General features: G+C 42.0%; 1 protein-coding gene across 2 annotated transcripts in view; it reads left to right on the top strand.

Annotated features, from left to right (window-relative positions):
- The window catches only part of LOC141100191 (uncharacterized), a 150,704-nt gene extending 133,414 nt beyond the window's left edge, over window positions 1-17,290 (top strand). For both annotated transcript variants that reach the window (XM_073588504.1, XM_073588503.1), the window contains 3 exons: window positions 14,457-14,554; window positions 14,677-14,791; window positions 15,822-17,290. In XM_073588504.1, coding sequence (XP_073444605.1) covers window positions 14,457-14,554; window positions 14,677-14,791; window positions 15,822-16,981 — 1,373 coding nt within the window. In that variant the 3' untranslated portion in view covers window positions 16,982-17,290. The remainder of the gene's footprint in view (window positions 1-14,456; window positions 14,555-14,676; window positions 14,792-15,821) is intronic.
- The last annotated feature ends 1,853 nt before the right edge of the window (window positions 17,291-19,143 follow it).

Genomic DNA, 19,143 nt, shown 5'->3' with positions numbered 1-19,143 from the left:
TTCCAAAGGTAGTGTCTGATTTCTACCGGTCACAGGACATCGTTCTCCCTTCTTTTTGCCAGAACCCAGTGAACCCAAAGGAGGAGAAATTCCATACACTGGATGTCCGGTGCATAATCTTACACTACTTGGAACAGTCCAAGCCCTGGAGGGTTGACCAAAACCTGTTCATACATCCGTCAGGTCGTAATAGAGGAAGAAAGGTGGCAAAAAGTACAATTGCAAATTGGATAAAAAGGGCCATAACTGAAGCATATCTGGCCCAGAATGTGATGCCACCTACACGATTAAAAGCTCACTCTACCAGGTCCACCTCATTCTTCTGGGCTGAAAGGGTAGGCGCATCCTCTGAGCAGATCTGCAGGACGGCAACATGGTCGTCGTTACATAACTTTACCAAGTATTATAGATTGGACCTTTTGTCCAGTAGGGATCTAGTCTTTGGCCGGAAAGTACTCCAGGCCGTTGTTCCCCCCCAGTGCAGAATTGGTTGTTATTCCTCCCTATGCTGTCGTGGAAGGTGACTAGAGAAAATAGTTAGACATACCGGTAATTCGGTTTTTCTAGGAACCTTCCGTGACAGCACTAATCTCCTCCCTAAATTCTTGGATAATATTCTGGGAATCTAAAGGTAACCGGTGCTATGGTGTTAGTTGTAAGTCACTGGCAACTGGGAGGTGAGAGGGGTCTTTATCCTCTTTGTGCTTTCTGTCCCCATTAGGACATGGAGACAACCTCCCTATGCTGTCGTGGAAGGTTTCTACAACCGAATTACCGGTAGGTCTAATTCTATTTTTTCACACAAATCTTGCATTATCCCCAAATTTCTCTCTTTTGCTAGAGATTACACCAGAAAGTGGATCCCACAAATTGTTACCCACTTTCTTACTAGTGCAGTGATACCCCATATGTAGTCAAAAAGTTCTGTTTGGACAAACGTCAGGGCTCAGACATCAAGGAGGACAATGTGAATTTTAGAACACAAATTTAGCTTTATTTGAAATAGATTGTCATATTTGCAGATCAAGTTCTGTTTAATTGTCAAATGACCTGACTTTTTTCAAGAACATTTGTGGGGGGGTCCACAGTCTGGAGTATACAAATGTGGGTCTACGGATTAGAATTTGTTTGGTATGTGATTGATCAAGTCCTGGAATTAGTTGTGGACTGGGGTAAAATGGGATTTACTGATGAAAATATTCTCTTCATTACTTGTTTCCATAAAAATTACTCTACTGGGGTCAAGAGGAGAAAACATAAATTTATTTAAAAAAAAAAAAACCCCTAATAATTGTAAGATGTGTGGTAGGTCTCAAAACGGGGAGATACAAAGGCCTGGTTGGGATGAGCACATGGGTCAATAGTACCGGGAATCACTCCTGCTACCATGCTTCCTACAAACCCGGCATCTGTTTTGGGATACTTTTGGGTGGGAGTGGCAGGGACAGGGCAAGGAAAATGGCTCTCTGTAAGATTCATTACATCCTCAGGCTCGAAGGCATCCTCCTGTGCCATCAACTCAAATATGAGATACTCAACAATTTTCTCCTGGAACTGGAGAAAAGTGAGCTGTCTTTGGGATTCTTTGTATAATGCAAAACTATTGTAGATAGCAATCTGGATGAGGTAGATTGCTACCTTATTGTACCAGTCCCTTGTCTTCCGCTACACCAGGTATGGTTGCAGCACCTGGTCAGACAGGTCAACACCACCCATGAATTTATTGTAATCTGTGACGCAGATTTGTTTTTGCTTGTCCCTGGTGTTGCCTCTGTCTATGACAGTCACAGTGGTGTCCACATGCAGAGTGGTTAGCATGTAGACTTCCTTCCTGTCATTCCACTACCCTGGAAGAAGTTGGTTACTTGCGAGTGAGAATGACGCCCCCTTCTCCCAACATCTGGACACCAACTGTGATGGAAACCCCTCTCGGTTTTTCCTGACTGTCCCACAGGCCTCTGTATTTGCAGCGTGGAGGGATTTGTATAGGGGGATGCTCATGTAGTAATTGTCTGTGAAGATGTGGTTCCCTTGATGGAGAAAGGGTGTCATTAGCTCCCAGACATTTTTGCTTTGCCTGGGAGGCCAATTGTCTGAGGGCAGTTTGGGGGGCTGATTTGGCAGTCACTAACGTCATATATTAGGAAAGTGAATGTATAGCCTGATGTGCTCTCGCTCATTTTGTACAGTTTGATGCCGTATTTGTTTTGCTTGGAGGTGATGAATTGGCAGAATGACAGACGGCCCTTGAAACTCATGAAAGACTCATCGACTGCCACATTTTGCTCTGGGGCAGGGATCCCCAACCTGTGGCTCGCAGTCCCATTAAGTGTGGCTCGCTACTGTCTGCCAGCTTGATGCTTTAGCTCCAGGTCTAGCAAACAGGTATGAATAGAACATCTCACAATGGTGAGGTCTGGATTCATATATACTGTCTTGGGGTTTAGAGATGATTTAGGTATGGTACGCTGGAGGATGATACTACCTTCTAGAGGAGGTGCTCAAAGCTGAATGTGACAGAGTATTGGGAGTCATTGATGGGAGAATACTGAATGGGGGTATTGTGGAAACCCCTGGATCTTAGTGTACTTCTTTGGAGTGATTTATGTGGAAAAGCTTTGGTTATGATTATACCTCTAATGGCGGCTTCGGTTGACACTACTTTGATAAGGGTGGGAGCTGGATGTAGTCCGTGACCCTCTCTGTGCTGAATGTGGCTCACGACTCTCTCTCTAAGCTGAATGTGGCTCTCAAGGTCAGAAAAGTTGGGGACCACTGCTCTGGGGTATAGTAATTAAGAAATTAATGTTATAGAAGGGAAATTAGGGGTCTCAATTTGTTGAGACGATTATAGTTGGGGTCAGCTCTTGGGAGGAGGGCGGGGGCTTGGGAATTATCACTAAAGTGGAGGAATCTCATTAGAAACTACGGTAAGTGCATACAGAAAGAAGTGAGGTGAGATTGAACCATTCTTCTTGAGCGCTGGTAATATTGAGTAATTTATCAATCTACTGCATGCATTTTGGAGATTTACTATGTTTGAAGCTCTGATTGTGCATTTAATTTTGGCACACTCCTGAAAGTAATGATAACATTGAGCACCTTATACATCTAGGTACTTTTGTATTGTGAAGAAGTGTGTTGTCTTTTCTGAGCTCAGCTCTTTTATTGTGATATTTCTTTTAAATATTTGGTTAAAAGTTATTTTTTAATAAGTTAATGGGAGATCCCTTGGCTGTAGATTCTCAAACTCTCTCTGAAGTGATATAGAAACTATTTGTATATATGGAATAAGGCTTCATTAAAATTGCTAGACTCTGCCCTCAAAGCAGAAAAAAGCACATATACAATAGACTTCAAAAATATGCAGATGGAATAATGAATTGGTTGCAAACAATAAAAAGGTGCAATACACACGAAACTAGACAAAAAGAGGACTCAAAGGCAATGATGAATCGGGCCTAAGTGTTTTAAGAATTCTAGTTTTGTACATGAAGACTTAATAAAAAAAACATCTTGTACTTGAAGGTCTTAAAATTAGGTAAATACAACAACACATGTCAAATTACATAGTGACTTTATTATAAAAACAAAAATGCAGAAACAGATATGACAGTGTAGCACAAGCTTGAATCAATAGCTTGTCCATTCGCCTTCAGCAGCAATAACTTTTTTAAAGGGAACCTTTCATGTCCGATAAAACTATTAACCTATAGATATAGCGTTAATAGAATTATGAAGGTGCCCGGCCGCTTTACTTTTAGTTGCTGTTGGGAGAAATTAACTTTATTTGTCTCTTCCTCTCCCATCCCTCTCCAAATTTTGTCTCATAAGTTCACAGAGTATTCTCCCAAAAGTCTTGGGAATCATGAAGATGTTTTCTGGGAAAACTGAGACAAGCCTTTATGTTCTTATTGCTCCAGTGGTTTTCGTCTTGGAACTCTGCTATGCAGGCCATTTTTGCCCAGTCTCTTTCTTATGGTAGTTAAGGTCAGTGTTCATGACTGTAAGGCAAGTAAAAGAACAAAACCGTTGGCACAACCCTGGTAACCGGAGGTGGTGCACAAGTAGGATCCCAATCCGTGAACTTCAATTTATATAGACTTGGCACACACCAAAAAGATTCTGATGCAGAAAGGTGGTTTTAATGAATTGCAGTACATACAGTGTGGCAAAAAAGTATTTAGTCAGTCAGCAATAGTGCAAGTTCCACCACTTAAAAAGATGAGAGGCGTCTGTAATTTACATCATAGGTAGACCTCAACTATGGGAGACAAACTGAGAAAAAAAAATCCAGAAAATCACATTGTCTGTTTTTTTTTCATTTTATTTGCATATTATGTGAAGACTTACAGAAAACGTTTGACCTCTGTCATTGCCAACAAAGTATATATCACAAAGTATTGAGATGAAATTTTGTTTCTGACCAAATACTTATTTTCCACCATAATATGCAAATAAAATGAAAAAAAAACAGACAATGTGATTTTCTGGATTTTTTTTTCTCAGTTTGTCTCCCATAGTTGAGGTCTACCTATGATGTAAATTACAGATGCCTCTCATCTTTTTAAGTGGTGGAACTTGCACTATTGCTGACTGACTAAATACTTTTTTGCCCCACTGTACATACAGACGTTTCGGTCTAGGACCTTCATCAATGTACAATAAGTTGTACTATGAGCTCTTAGTGACTGGGCTTTAAGGGAGACACCAATACTGCAAGGAGGCACCTGCGGCCGTCCCACGTGGTTCTATATAACAAGTGGACGGGCACCCTTGTATTTGCAGCGGATACTGCGTCCACTTGTTATATAGAACCACGTGGGACGGCCGCAGGTGCCTCCTTTCAGTATTGGTGTCTCCCTTAAAGCCCAGTCACTAGGAGCTCACAGTACAACTTATTGTACATTGATGAAGGTCCTAGACCGAAACGTCTGTGTGTATGTACTGCAATTCATTAAAACCACCTTTCTGCATCAGAATCTTTTTGGTGTGTGCCAAGTCTATATAAATTGTAAGGCAAGTAAGGCTGCCTGCAGTTCTTTGGATTTGGTTGTGGGGTCTTTTGTGACCCCTTGGATGATTTGTTGCTGTGCTCGTGGGGTAATTTTGGTCATTCGCCGGCCACTCCTGTGAATTTTAACCACTCTCCCTGTGGTTCGCTGGCGTTCCAAAGTTTTAGAAATGGCGTTATAACCTTTTCCAGACTGATAGATCTCAGTTACTTTGTTTCTCATTTGTTCCAAAGTTTCTTTGGATCGTGACATGATGTCTAGCTTTTGAGCCTCTTTTGGTCTACTTCAGTTTTTGTCAGGCAGGTCCTATTTAAGTGATTTCTTGATTGAGAACAGGTGTCGCAGTAATCAAGCCTGCGTGTGACTAGGGAATCTGAACGCAGCTTCCCAAAGATGTAATAAACCACAGTTAAGTTATGTTTTAGTGCAGGAGGGGGGTGGTGGGGGATTACCTTTTTCACACTGTACCCTGTAGGTTTGGATTTCTTTCACTTTATCACTTCCCTGACTGGTGCAATTAAAAGGCAACTGGAAATAATAAAAATATCATAGGAACAAAAATGAATGGCAGTCTTAGATTTAGTCCTGTGTGGACTAAATCTAAGACATAATTTAAGGGTATCGATCACAGCATTTAGAAGGCTAGGGCCCGATCATTGCCAGATGACATCTGGGTCACCAGGATCTAGCAAGCTTGTTAAACCATGCTCAGAGCGTGGTCTAAGAGGCTTTTGTCGGAGCAGAAGTGACTGTTCTAATGCATTACAATGCTGGTGAAAGTGAAAGTTCCGTAGAGGCACCAAGTAAAAAAAAATATATATATATTACAATAAAAAAATAACAATATATTGTGCCCATAAATAAGCATTTTTATGTAAGAAAAGGTAAACATTTGTATCGCCGCATCCAGAACAACACGACCTATAAAACTGTCACACTAGTTAACGCCTAGTTAAAGGCAAACTATACTTTTTCATTATACTGCCTAACAAAAAGTGGAATAAAACACGATCAAAAAGACAAATGTAAATAAAAATGGTGTACGGAAGCTAAAAACGTCATCTTGTCCCTCAAAAAACAGCTGCCATACAGCTCCATCAGCAGAAAAATAAAAAATTATAGCTCTCGGAATACAGCGATGCAAAAATAATTATTTGTTCTATAAAACTTATTGTGTAAAAGCGCCAAAACACAAAAAAATTATAAAAATGTGGAATAGCTGTAATCGTACTGACCCGAAGAATAAAGCTGCCTTATCAATTTTACCCCAGGCAAAAAGGCATAAAAATCCTCCCAAATAAACAATGTGTCTGCAAATAAGTATATACCGTGTCTTCAATAAATTGGCACCAGAGATCGCAGTATGCACAAGTGCTGACTCTGGTGCCATTTTATTGAAGTAATGTACTACAACAGTGATTTATTATTACCTATTTTTCGGATTATAAGACGCACCCCAAATTTTGAGGAGAAAAAAACTTTTTTTTTAATAAAATAGTGGTGCTTATAATCCATCCAGTCTTATTGCTTACTGGAGGTGGTGGCTGCGGTGAAGCTGGGTCCCAGGGTCACTGCTGGAGGAGGCAAGAGTGGAGCGTTGCTGTAGGCCGCAGGCTGGGATGAAGCCGCTCCTGCGCTGTGTCCCGGTGGCGGTGCTGCACTGTGTCCCGTGGCGGTGCGCCGGGGGGCTCTGCCGACATTTTGTGAAAGGCCCGAGCCCCCAGCAGTTTCATTGTTTCCTTTGCGGTGGACTCCGGGAAAATGGCTGCCGGGGGGCTGCTGGGGGCGGCGCAAGCGCAGATGGAGATCTCTGCACCAAGATCTCGGGAGATGAGATTTCAGCACTGAGATCTCATCTCCCGAGATCTTGGTGTCGAGAAAGAAAGGACAGAGTCAAGGGTTACTCCGATGCAGCGGACTTATGTTACGGGGGAAAGTGTGATGTCATTTATTGTGATAGATCAGGTAAAGAAGATCTGTGAGATGAAGGAAAGATGATGAGTTCAGATTTGTCCACATTGAGTTTGAGGAAGCGAGAGGAGAAGGAGGAAGAGGATATGGCTTATAGATACTCTTGGATTCTGGACAGCAGAGAGGTGACGTCTGGGCCAGAGAGGTAGATCTGAGTGTCATCAGCAGAAAAGTGCTATTGGAATCCATGGAACTTTGTGACTTGTCCCAGTCCAAGTGTATAGATTGAGAAGAGTAGCGGTCCTAGAACAGAGCCTTGGGGGACTCCAACAGAGAGAGGGTGGGATGAGGAGGTAGTGTGGGAGTGGAAGATGCTGAATGTGCGTGCGGTTGGAAACGTATGAGGAGATCCAGGATAGGGCGAGGTCTTTGATGCCAAAGGAAGAGAGGATCTGTAGTAGGAGGCAGTGGTCAACTGTGTCGAAAGCAGAGGACCAGTCTAGAAGGAGGAGTATAGAGTATTGTCCGCTAGCTTTGGCTGTAAGTAGGTCGTTAGTAATTTTGGTCATGGCAGTCTCGGTGGAATTATGGGGACGGAAACCAGATTATAGATGGTGAAAGAGCAAGTTAGATGAGAGATGGGAGGAAAGTTCTGTGTGGATGTGCTGCTCCATGAGTTTGGAAGCGAATGGGAGCAGCGATATTGAGCTATAGCTGGGCATAGCGGTTGGGTCGAGAGTTGACTTTTTAAGGATAGGCGTGATTGTGGCATGTTTGATAGCAGAAGGGAAGGTACCAGAAGTTAGTAATAGGTTGAAGGGATGGGATAAGTGTGGTGGTGAGGTTGGGGAGGAGGTGGAATGGGATGAGGTCTAGTGCACAAGTGGTGAGGTGTGATTTGGAGAGGAGACAATTAAGCTCCCCTTCAGTGATGTTGGAGAGGGAGGTTATGGGATTATACAGAGGGTTTGTGGTGGTTGAACAATGAAGACTTGCCTTGTTTTGGTCAATCTTATTTTTGAAGTCTGTGGCAAAGTCCTCAGCAGAGATGAGGGAGGCTGGAGGGGGCAGTGCTGGGCGGAGGAGGGAGTTAAAAGTTTTGAATAGCTGTTTGGGGTTGTGGGTTAGGGAATATATGAGGGTTGTGAAGTAAGCCTGTTTAGCAGAGGTGAGGTCAGATTTGAAAGCGAGTGTTGCTTGTTTGAGTGCAGTGAAATCATCTTGCGAATTTGTTTTCTTCCAACGCCGCTCTGCAACCCTGGACACTTGCCGGAGCATTTTAGTGATGTTATTATGCCTGGGTTGTCTATTGATATGTCGCACTCTGCCATGAACGAGAGGAGCGACCGTGTTAATAGCTGATGCGAGAGTGTCACTGTAGAAAGCAGTGGCACTGTCTGTGTGGTGCAGTGAGGGTATAGATGCCAGTGGTAGAATAGAGTCTGAAAGCATGTGTGTGAGGCTTCTGTGGGGGTGTGCATGTTGCTGGACATGGGTGACATGCGAGGAGGACAGGGATGAGAAAGTGAGAAGATGGTGGTCAGATAGAGAGAGAGGGGAGGTTTTGAAGTTAGATACCGGGGATCCAAGTCAGGGCAATTGCCTTCAAATGCTCTGGAACTGACCCGAGGCTCCCTTAAAGGGATCTCCTGTACGGAAGATAGGGCAAATCCCTCAGTGCTGTGGTTCTGACCCCAGGCCTCTCTTAAAGGGATCATTGGTATGGAAGTCAGGGCAAATACCTCAGCGCTGTGGTTCTGACCCTAGGCCTCGCTTCAAAGGATCCCCGGTATAGAAGTTAGGACCGTTCCACTCAGCGCTGTGGTTCTGACCCCAAGGTCTCTTAAAAGGATCGTTGATATGGAAGTCAGGGCAATTCCAATAAGCGCTCTGGTTCTGATCCCAGGCCCCTCTTAAAGGGATCCCCGGTATGGAAGTTAGGGTAAATCCCTCATCGCTCTGATTCTGACCCCAGTCTCTCTTAAAGGGATCATTGTTATGGAAGTTAGGGCAATTCCACTCAGCGCTCTTGTTCTGATGCCAGGCCTCTCTTAAAGGGATCCCTGGTATGGAAGTTAGGACCATTCCACTCAGCACTCTGGCTCTGACCCCAGGCTGATGGGATGATGTGGGATATTAGGGGTAGTAGTCCAGTAGCTCTGACGGAATGATGTGGGATATTAGGGGTAGTAGTCCGGTGGCTCTTACGGGATGATGTGGGATATTAGTGGTAGTTGTCCGGTGGCTCTGGCTGACAGGATGATGTGGGATATTAGGGGTAGTAGTCCAGTGGCTCTGGCTGACGGGATGATGTGGGGTATTAGTGGTCCGGTGGCTCTAGCTGACGGGACGATGTGGGATATTAGTGGTAGTAGTCTGGTGGCTCTGGCTGATGGGACGATGTGGGATATTAGGGGTAGTAGTCCGGTGGCTTTGACAGGATGATGTGGGATATTAGGGGTAGTAGTCCGGTAGCTCTGGCTGATGGGATGATGTGGGATATTATATTGAATGTGGCTATGCGGAGTGGGCGGGGCTATGCACTCAGCTCTTTCTCTCTCTCTCTCTCTCTCTCTCTCTCTCTCTCTCTCTCTCTCTCTCTCTCTCTCTCTCTCTCTCTCTCTCTCTCTATATATATATATATATATATATATATATATATATATATATACACAGTACAGACCAAAAGTTTGGACACACCTTCTCATTCAAAGAGTTTTCTTTATTTTCATGACTATGAAAATTGTAGATTCACTCTGAAGGCATCAAAACTATGTGAATTAACACATGAGGAATTATATAATTAACAAAGTGTGAAACAACTGAAAATATGTCTTATATTCTAGGTTCTTCAAAGTAGCCACCTTTTGCTTTGATTACTGCTTTGCACACTCTTGGCATTCTCTTGATGAGCTTCAAGAGGTAGTCATCGGAAATGGTTTTCACTTCACAGGTGTGCCCTGTCAGGTTTAATAAGTGGGATTTCTTGCCTTATAAATGGGGTTGGCACCATCAGTTGTGTTGTGCAGAAGTCTGGTGGATACACAGCTGATAGTCCTACTGAATAGACTGTTAGAATTTGTATTATGGCAAGAAAAAAGCAGCTAAGTAAAGAAAAAACGAGTGGCCATCATTACTTTAAGAAATGAAGGTTAGTCAGTCGGAAAAATTGGGAAAGCTTTGAAAGTGTCCCCAAGTGCAGTGGCAAAAACCATCAAGCGCTACAAAGAAACTGGCTCACATGAGGACCGCCCCTGGAAAGGAAGACCAAGAGTCACCTCTGCTGCGGAGGATAAGTTCATCCGAGTCACCAGCCTCAGAATTCGCAGGTTAACATCAGCTCAGATTAGAGACCAGGTCAATGCCACACAGAGTTCTAGCAGCAGACACATCTCTACAACAACTGTTAAGAGGAGACTTTGTGCAGTAGGCCTTCGTGGTAAAATAGCTGTTAGGAAACCACTGCTAAGGACAGGCAACAAGCAGAAGAGACTTGTTTGGGCTAAAGAACACAAGGAATGGACATTAGACCAGTGGAAATCTGTGCTTTGGTCTGATGAGTCCAAATTTGAGATCTTTGGTTCCAACTGTGTCTGTGTGACGCAGAAAAGGTGAACAGATGGACTCTACATGCCTGGTTCCCACTGTGAAGGAGGTGTGATGTGTGGTGGTGCTTTGCTGGTGACACTGTTGGGGATTTATTCAAAATTGAAGGCATAGTGAGCCAGCATGGCTACCACAGTATCTTGCAGCGGCATGGTATTCCATCCGGTTTGCGTTTAGTTGGACCATCATTTATTTTTCAACAGGACAATGACTCCAAACACACCTCCAGGCTGTGTAATGGCTATTTGACCAAGAAGGAGAGTGATGGGGTGCTACGCCAGATGACCTGGCCTCCACAGTCACCAGACCTGAACCCTATCGAGATGGTTTGGGGTGAGCTGGACTGCAGAGTGAAGGCAAAAGGGCCAACAAGTGCTATGCATCTCTGGGAACTCCTTCAAGACTGTTGGAAGACCATTTCCAGTGACTACCTCTTGAAGCTCATCAAGAGTGTGCAAAGCAGTAATCAAACCAAAAGGTAGCTACTTTAAAGAACCTAGAATATAAGACATAAAGTATTTTGAGTTGTTTCACACTTTTTGTTAATTATATAATTCCACATGTGTTGATTCATAGTTTTGATGCCTTCAGAGTGCATCTACAATTTTCATAGTCATGAAAATAAAGAAAACTCTTTGAATGAGAAGGTGTGGCCAAACTTTTGGTCTGTACTGTATATATGTATATATATATATATATATATATATATATATATATATATATATACACACAGTGGGGCAAAAAAGTATTTAGTCAGTCAGCAATAGTGCAAGTTCCACCACTTAACAAGATGAGAGGCGTCTGTAATTTACATCATAGGTAGACCTCAACTATGGGAGACAAACGGAGAAAAAATCCAGAAAATCACATTGTCTGTTTTTTTTTCATTTTATTTGCATATTATGGTGGAAAATAAGTATTTGGTCAGAAACAAGCAATCAAGATTTCTGGCTCTCACAGACCTGTAACTTCTTCTTTAAGAGTCTCCTCTTTCCTCCACTCATTACCTGTAGTAATAGCACCTGTTTAAACTTGTTATCAGTATAAAAAGACACCTGTGCACACCCTCAAACAGTCTGACTCCAAACTCCACTATGGTGAAGACCAAAGAGCTGTCAAAGGACACCAGAAACAAAATTGTAGCCCTGCACCAGGCTGGGAAGACTGAATCTGCAATAGCCAACCAGCTTGGAGTGAAGAAATCAACTGTGGGAGCAATAATTAGAAAATGGAAGACATACAAGACCACTGATAATCTCCCTCGATCTGGTGCTCCACGCAAAATCCCACCCCGTGGGGTCAGAATGATCACAAGAACGGTGAGCAAAAATCCCAGAACCACGCGGGGGGACCTACTGAATGAACTGCAGAGAGCTGGGACCAATGTAACAAGGCCTACCATAAGTAACACACTACGCCACCATGGACTCAGATCCTGCCGTGCCAGACGTGTCCCACTGCTTAAGCCTGTACATGTCCGGGCCCGTCTGAAGTTTGCTAGAGAGCATTTGGATGATCCAGAGGAGTTTTGGGAGAATGTCCTATGGTCTGATGAAACCAAACTGGAACTGTTTGGTAGAAACACAACTTGTCGTGTTTGGAGGAAAAAGAATACTGAGTTGTATCCATCAAACACCATACCTACTGTAAAGCATGGTGGTGGAAACATCATGCTTTGGGGCTGTTTCTCTGCAAAGGGGCCAGGACGACTGATCCGGGTACATGAAAGAATGAATGGGGCCATGTATCGTGAGATTTTGAGTGCAAACCTCCTTCCATCAGCAAGGGCATTGATGATGAAACGTGGCTGGGTCTTTCAACATGACAATGATCCAAAGCACACCGCCAGGGCAACGAAGGAGTGGCTTCGTAAGAAGCATTTCAAGGTCCTGGAGTGGCCTAGCCAGTCTCCAGATCTCAACCCTATAGAAAACCTTTGGAGGGAGTTGAAAGTCCGTGTTGCCAAGCGAAAAGCCAAAAACATCACTGCTCTAGAGGAGATCTGCATGGAGGAATGGGCCAACATATCAACAACAGTGTGTGGCAACCTTGTGAAGACTTACAGAAAACGTTTGACCTCTGTCATTGCCAACAAAGGATATATCACAAAGTATTGAGATGAAATTTTGTTTCTGACCAAATACTTATTTTCCACCATAATATGCAAATAAAATGAAAAAAAAACAGACAATGTGATTTTCTGGATTTTTTTTTCTCAGTTTGTCTCCCATAGTTGAGGTCTACCTATGATGTAAATTACAGACGCCTCTCATCTTTTTAAGTGGTGGAACTTGCACTATTGCTGACTGACTAAATACTTTTTTGCCCCACTGTATATAATAATCATTATAATTTGTTATAACTAACCATAGTTAGTTACTATGCCCGGGCAGCGCCGGGCTCTTCAGCTAGTGAAACAATAAAAAAAAAAATAAAAATTCAAACGGACATATTTGTTATCGCCGCGTTCAGACTCTCCTGATCTATCAATAAAAAAATGGATTACCCTGATCGCTAAACAGCGTAGCCAGACAAAAATCAAAATGCCAGAATTCCTTTTTTTTTTTTTTTGGTCGCCGTGACATTACATTAAAATCATTAAAATACTGTATCTGCACAAAATTGGTATAATTAAAAACGTCAGCCCGGCACACAAAAAATAAGCCCTCACCCAACCCAAGATCACAAAAAATGGAGACGCTACGGATCTTGAAAAAAAAAATGTTTTATTAGCAAATTTTGGAATTTTTTCTCACCACTTAGATAAAAAAGAACCTAGACATGTTTGGTCTCTATGAACTCGTAATGACCTGGAGAATCCTAATGGCAGGTCAGTTTTAGCATTTAGGGAACCTAGCAAAAAAGCCAAACAAAAAACAAGTGTGGGAGTGCACTTTTTTTTTGCAATTTCACCACACTTGGAATTTTTTTTCCTGTTTTCTGTTACACGACATGGTAAAACCAATGGTATTGTTCAAAAGTACAACTCGTCCCGCAAAAAATAAGCCCTCAGAAGGCCATATTGACAGAAAAATAAAAAAGTTATGGCTCTGGGAAGAAGGGGAGCGAAAAATGAAAACGCAAAACCGAAAAAAGCTCCGGTCATTAAAGGGTTGTGTCCCGATGCACAAAATTATAAAAATCAAAGAAGAGTTGTTTTTTGCCAGGACTGTTCTTTAAAACTTCAATTCTATAATGTATAGCTCTTTGCTTATAAGGTACTGCCCACCCTACAGTCCCATCCTGGCTGGTTACGTAGGTTGAACTTTACAGCCTGCTTGCACCACTTGAAGACTGGTGGGATCACTGGATCTCCCCAGCCTTAGTCTCCCTGTGCTACCACTGTGAAGGCAAATCAGCCTTTATCAGACTACAGAGATGCTCTGTTCACACTAACAGCGTGATCATGCTGCTTTATTGGATGAAATGTCAATCTGCAGGAGCACAAGTGAAACTTCTGTATTATTATATTAATGTTAGATTATGTTATGCACAGACAATGTTCCCTCAATCACACATGTCCAGGACATGCAGTCGTATTTTGTCTCTTACATGATTAATGTTATTAGGTTGAGTTCACACTTCTTCACTTGAAGTACGTTGTTAAAGATCTTGATGCATAACACGACTTTATTCTTAGGTTGTCTTTTTGCCATACCTCATGGGGTTTGCATGAATGTATTTTTTTTTTTTCACCTGAATTGAAAAACTGTATTGACATTAATCCAAAAATGTATATCTTGCGCTATATTTCGTTTCCCGATAAGGTAGCTAGCACTTGTATTATGCTGGAGGTCGATAACACAGGGCCCACCACTGACAATAAGTGATGGACTTGGAATTCATTCCTACCCATGTACTATGATTCCCAGCACTGGAAAAAGAGGGTGCACACAAAAGTCCCATGCATTTATTTTGTCATAGATGGATCCAGTGATAAAAGTACACCGGAGAGATGTCACAGTCCTCTGTCTCCACAGGATTGTTTGGATGAAGATCATGATGATCCTCCAATAAACGAGGTACTCAGTGTTACCAAATGCAAAGGCATTATTTGTAACTAAAGCTTTATTGAATCCTTTAGAGAAATATTCTTACACAGTTTTTTGCTGAAATCAAAACATATTTTTTTTTGTCTTTTCAGTCTGACGATATGATTGACATCAAAATTGAAGTAGCCGAGGATGAAGAGGAGGATGAGTATCTCCTTGATGAGAGCCAAATTAAGGAAGAGGAAATTATGGTAGACATTGGCACAGGTTGGTGATAACCATGGAAAAAAAAATAGCTATTTTATCATTTTTTTTGTACAATTTCCAATGTTTGTATATTGGACAAGTTGCTGAAAAAAAGCTCCTATAATAGAAACGTACTTAGCACAGCATATATTTTATGTCTCTTCCCTGCTTTCTTCAACAAATGGTAATTGCGCCTTAACATCATGTTGTATTGCAAGAGGAACTGACAAGGTTGATACATTAGTTTTTGAGAAAAGATTCAGTTTAACCCGTGGTTTTATCATACACGCAAAGAAAGCTGTCAGTCACTGATAGGACTGCCCACTGGACTGAAAATCCCAGAACGAGCAGAGGCCTAAACGATAAAAACCATGGGCTACACTTAACTTTTTCTCATAAAACGGCACCACTCGGCTCCTCCTGTCCTATAACATGGTGCCTGCAGATTAGACTGCATTTTCATGGTAACAGGATCCTTTTAAAAGGACTCTATTAGCACAGAATGACTGTGCCAACCCCCCTCTTCTTTGATTGACAGCTCTGGCTTCATAGAGTCTGAGAAGGACAACTAGCAGGTGGGAAGGTGTAATTAAATGCTTGGTCACACTGTGAAGCACCGAGCACATGTACTTTATGTGAACAGTCATTCTGTGTTGACAGTCCCTTTTAAAGGCAATTTGTCAGCACATAATGACTGTTCAAACCAAGTACAGAGGCTCTGTTCACCCTTGGCATAGCTCAATAGTTCAGTGCACCTTTCCACCTACTTGTTTTCTGTCTACATCCACCCCCCTCCCCCTACTTTATAGAGGCAGAGATACAGATATGCATATGTTTTTCATTTTATGTGTATGAGACGTCAATTTTCAAGTAGATCTTAATCTTATGGATAAGTTAGACTGTTCTTGTTTTTGTAAAGAAATGCATTTCCCTGTGTAACTGACACTTCAAAGGCACTTTGTCAGCACCTGACTGTTCGGGTGCACTCTTGGTGTGGCCAAACGTTTAACTGAACCTTACCACCTACTTGTATTTCATCTTTTGCAATAAGGTACTCACAGAGATGTGGCAGATGAGCAGCTCTTATCTTCGGATTGTAAAAGTGAAGATAATGACTTTTCACAAGATTCTCCAGAAGAAAACTCAATTACACCTCAAGTCTTGGACACTACAGATCAGTCTCCTGATTCATCACAATATGAGCAACATTCTTTTGAGAAGGCATTTACTGACACTCAAGGTGCAGATCATAGTATGGACAAAATCTACACGTGTTCTGAATGTGGTAAATGTTTTACGACAAAATTTTTCTTGCTCCGACATCAGAAAATACACTCAAAAAAGATTCTGTTTTCATGCTCTGACTGTGGAAAATGCTTTATACATAAATCAGAACGCACTCGGCATGAAAAAATTCATAGTGGAGAGAAGCCTTTTTCATGCTTTGACTGTGGGAAAAGTTTTCCCCACAAATCAGAACTTGTTCGACATGAGAGAATTCACACAGGTGAGAAGCCATTTTCGTGCTCTGACTGTGGGAAGAGTTTCAGGCAGAAATCTGACTTTCTTAAGCATCAGAGAATTCACACTGGTGAAAAGCCGTTTTCATGTACAGAGTGTGGGAAATATTTTACACAAAAGTCTAATCTTGTTGAACACCAGAAAATTCATACTGGTGAAAAACCATTTGCATGTTCAATTTGTATGAAAAGTTTTGCAAGGAAAGCAGAACTTGGTAAACATCTGAGAATCCACACAGGAGAGAAGCCCTTTTTATGTTCTCAGTGTGGGAAGCGGTTTACACATAAATCAGAACACATACGACATGAACGAATTCACAAGGGGGAGAAGCCATTTTCATGTTTTGAATGTGGATACAGCTTTGCAATGAAATCTGAATTGGTTAAACATCAGAGAATCCATACAGGGGAGAAGCCGTTCTCTTGTATAGATTGTGGGAAATGTTTTACTCAAAAGTCGACTCTTGTCACTCATCAAAGAACACATACAGGAGAGAGGCCATTCATGTGTTTGGAGTGCGGAAAGGGGTTTACCCAGAAATCAGATCTTGGAAAACACCTAAGAATACACACAGGGGAGAAGCCGTTTTCTTGCTCTGAATGTGGGAAATGTTTTGCAAGGAAACCGGAACTTCTCACCCATGAGAGAAGTCATAAATATGAGAACACTAGCACAGTGTTAGATGAGTAGAAATTCTGAAATTTACTATTACTCGTAGACAAGCCATTTTCATATATTGAATGTTGTGGTATTTCTGGTTCTTTGTTTGTAGTGTTCCTCTTCACCATCCTATTTATATTTGTCTTCCTAGAAAGAAACATATGAAAATGCACCTTCTTAAATTTTATTCCTGTAAAATGCTTTATTTTTAAACATTGAAAGACAATAATGTAAAATACATCAATTTGAGAGCAAGTTATTTTTTTTCCCTTCATAAATGTGATTGAGATGAACCCTTCATCATAATTAAACATACCCTTGAGCTGGGTAACAATGCAAGTTTGTGTGTGACTGATCAATCCAAAAGTGAGTATTGGCATGCATTCCATAGTTATTACTTCACTTCCATAGATGCTTTAATAGCACCAGTGATAGGTCCTTTTTTCTATATGCCCCAGGTGTCCATGTCCTGACTTAATACATTGTAGTCAATTTTCCTAAAACATGGACTATCCCATCGATTTAACTGATGCTAGCAATATTGAAGGAAAAGTATTGTGGATTATGCCTGCTCAACCTTAAAGTGGTTTTCCAAGCTAGGAAATGAAGTCTGCAGTCACTGTTTTTGACTGCAGACTTATGAATCATCACAGATCGCATACCGCTCTGTCAGGATTTTACGGTGCTAAGAGCGGGCAAGCCCTTGACCACAAGACGCACAGCTTTGCTCAATACAAGTGAATTGAATGAGGCTTGACATGTCTGCTTGGAATGTGGCCGAAAGTATTCAAATCGTATACTTGTGATCACATTAACACCTGTTCCTGGCAAATCCAGACAGCGTGTACTGCGAGAATTCACAAGGCTGCAGTCACATATGGTGACTGCAGATGTGAACACCAAGTCTGGACAACCCCTTTTAACATGATAAAAATACTTGTTTCCATAGTGCATAGATACTTGATTCAGATCTTTCATTCATCCCCTCATATCCGATCACTGGCTCGCTCTTGTTATCTGCACCTCAAAAACATTTCTAGAATTCGACCTTTTCTTACTTTTGTCTCCGCAAAAACTCTTACTGTTTCTCTTATTCATTCTCGTCTGGACTATTGTAACTCTCTACTAATCGGCCTTCCTCTTACCAAATTCTCCCCTCTCCAATCTGTCTTGAATGCTGCAGTCAGGATCATGTTGCTCATTAACCATTACACCAATGCAACTACCTTGTGTCCGTCATCACACTGGTTACCCATCCACTCCAGAATTCAATATAAACTTATTACTCTCACCCACAAAGCATTCCAGGGTTCTGCACCACCCTACATCTCCTCCCTCGTCTCAGTCTACCACCCTACCTGTGCGCTCCGTTCTGCTAATGATCTACTGAGATTAACATCCTCAATAATCAGAACCTCCCACTCCCGTCTCCAAGACTTTCCACGTGCTGCGCCAATTTTTTGGAATGCACTACCTAGGTGAATTCGATTAATCCCCAATACCCACAGTTTTAATCTGGGCTTTTTTTTCTATTTTTTTTTTAAGGGTCTAAGAAATAACAGTTGTTAACCATCTGCCTGTTCTGCCCGCCGCCGACCTCTGCTAGCCAGTGTTCACAGACTGCTCCTGCCAGCATTCCTGCAGCTTCTGCTGACATGTTGAAAGAGCAGCTGCTTCTCTTCTGCTCTTTTGACAGAGCGTGACTGCCAATATGCTGATTGACAGCCTGCTGCCTATCGGCAAGACGATAGCAGTCACACCCAATCGACAGAGCAGCCTGGAAGAGAAGAGCTGTTCAGTAGACGTGAAGCATCAAAATCGCTGGCGGGAGCCGTCAATGACTGCTCTGAGACAGAGTGGGTAGAACAGGTAAGTAGTTAGCAACTACTTGTCTGTTATTTCTTTATTTCATTGTAAAAAAAATTGTCCTGGATACACCATTTAAGTGAGGTGACGAAGAAAAAACTAATTGTGAGACCCAGGGAACTAGAGGCCAGTGAGTCTGACTTCTATACCAGGAAAGATCTTTGAACAAATTATTAAACAACATGTATGTAAGTACCTGGATAAGAATGAAGTGATTAAACAGAGTCAGCATGGGTTTGTAACTAATAAGTCATGTCAGATTAACTTAATTTCCTTCTGTGACAGAATCACTGACTGGGTGGATCAGGGAAATGCTGTAGATATAG

Source organism: Dendrobates tinctorius, unplaced genomic scaffold, assembly GCF_039654945.1.
Source record: "Dendrobates tinctorius isolate UK_male_01 unplaced genomic scaffold, ASM3965494v1 ptg000103l, whole genome shotgun sequence".
In the NCBI taxonomy this organism is placed as follows: Eukaryota; Metazoa; Chordata; class Amphibia; order Anura; family Dendrobatidae; genus Dendrobates; species Dendrobates tinctorius.
Note: the sequence above shows the minus strand (reverse complement) of the source record. Positions and strands in the feature narration are given on the sequence as shown.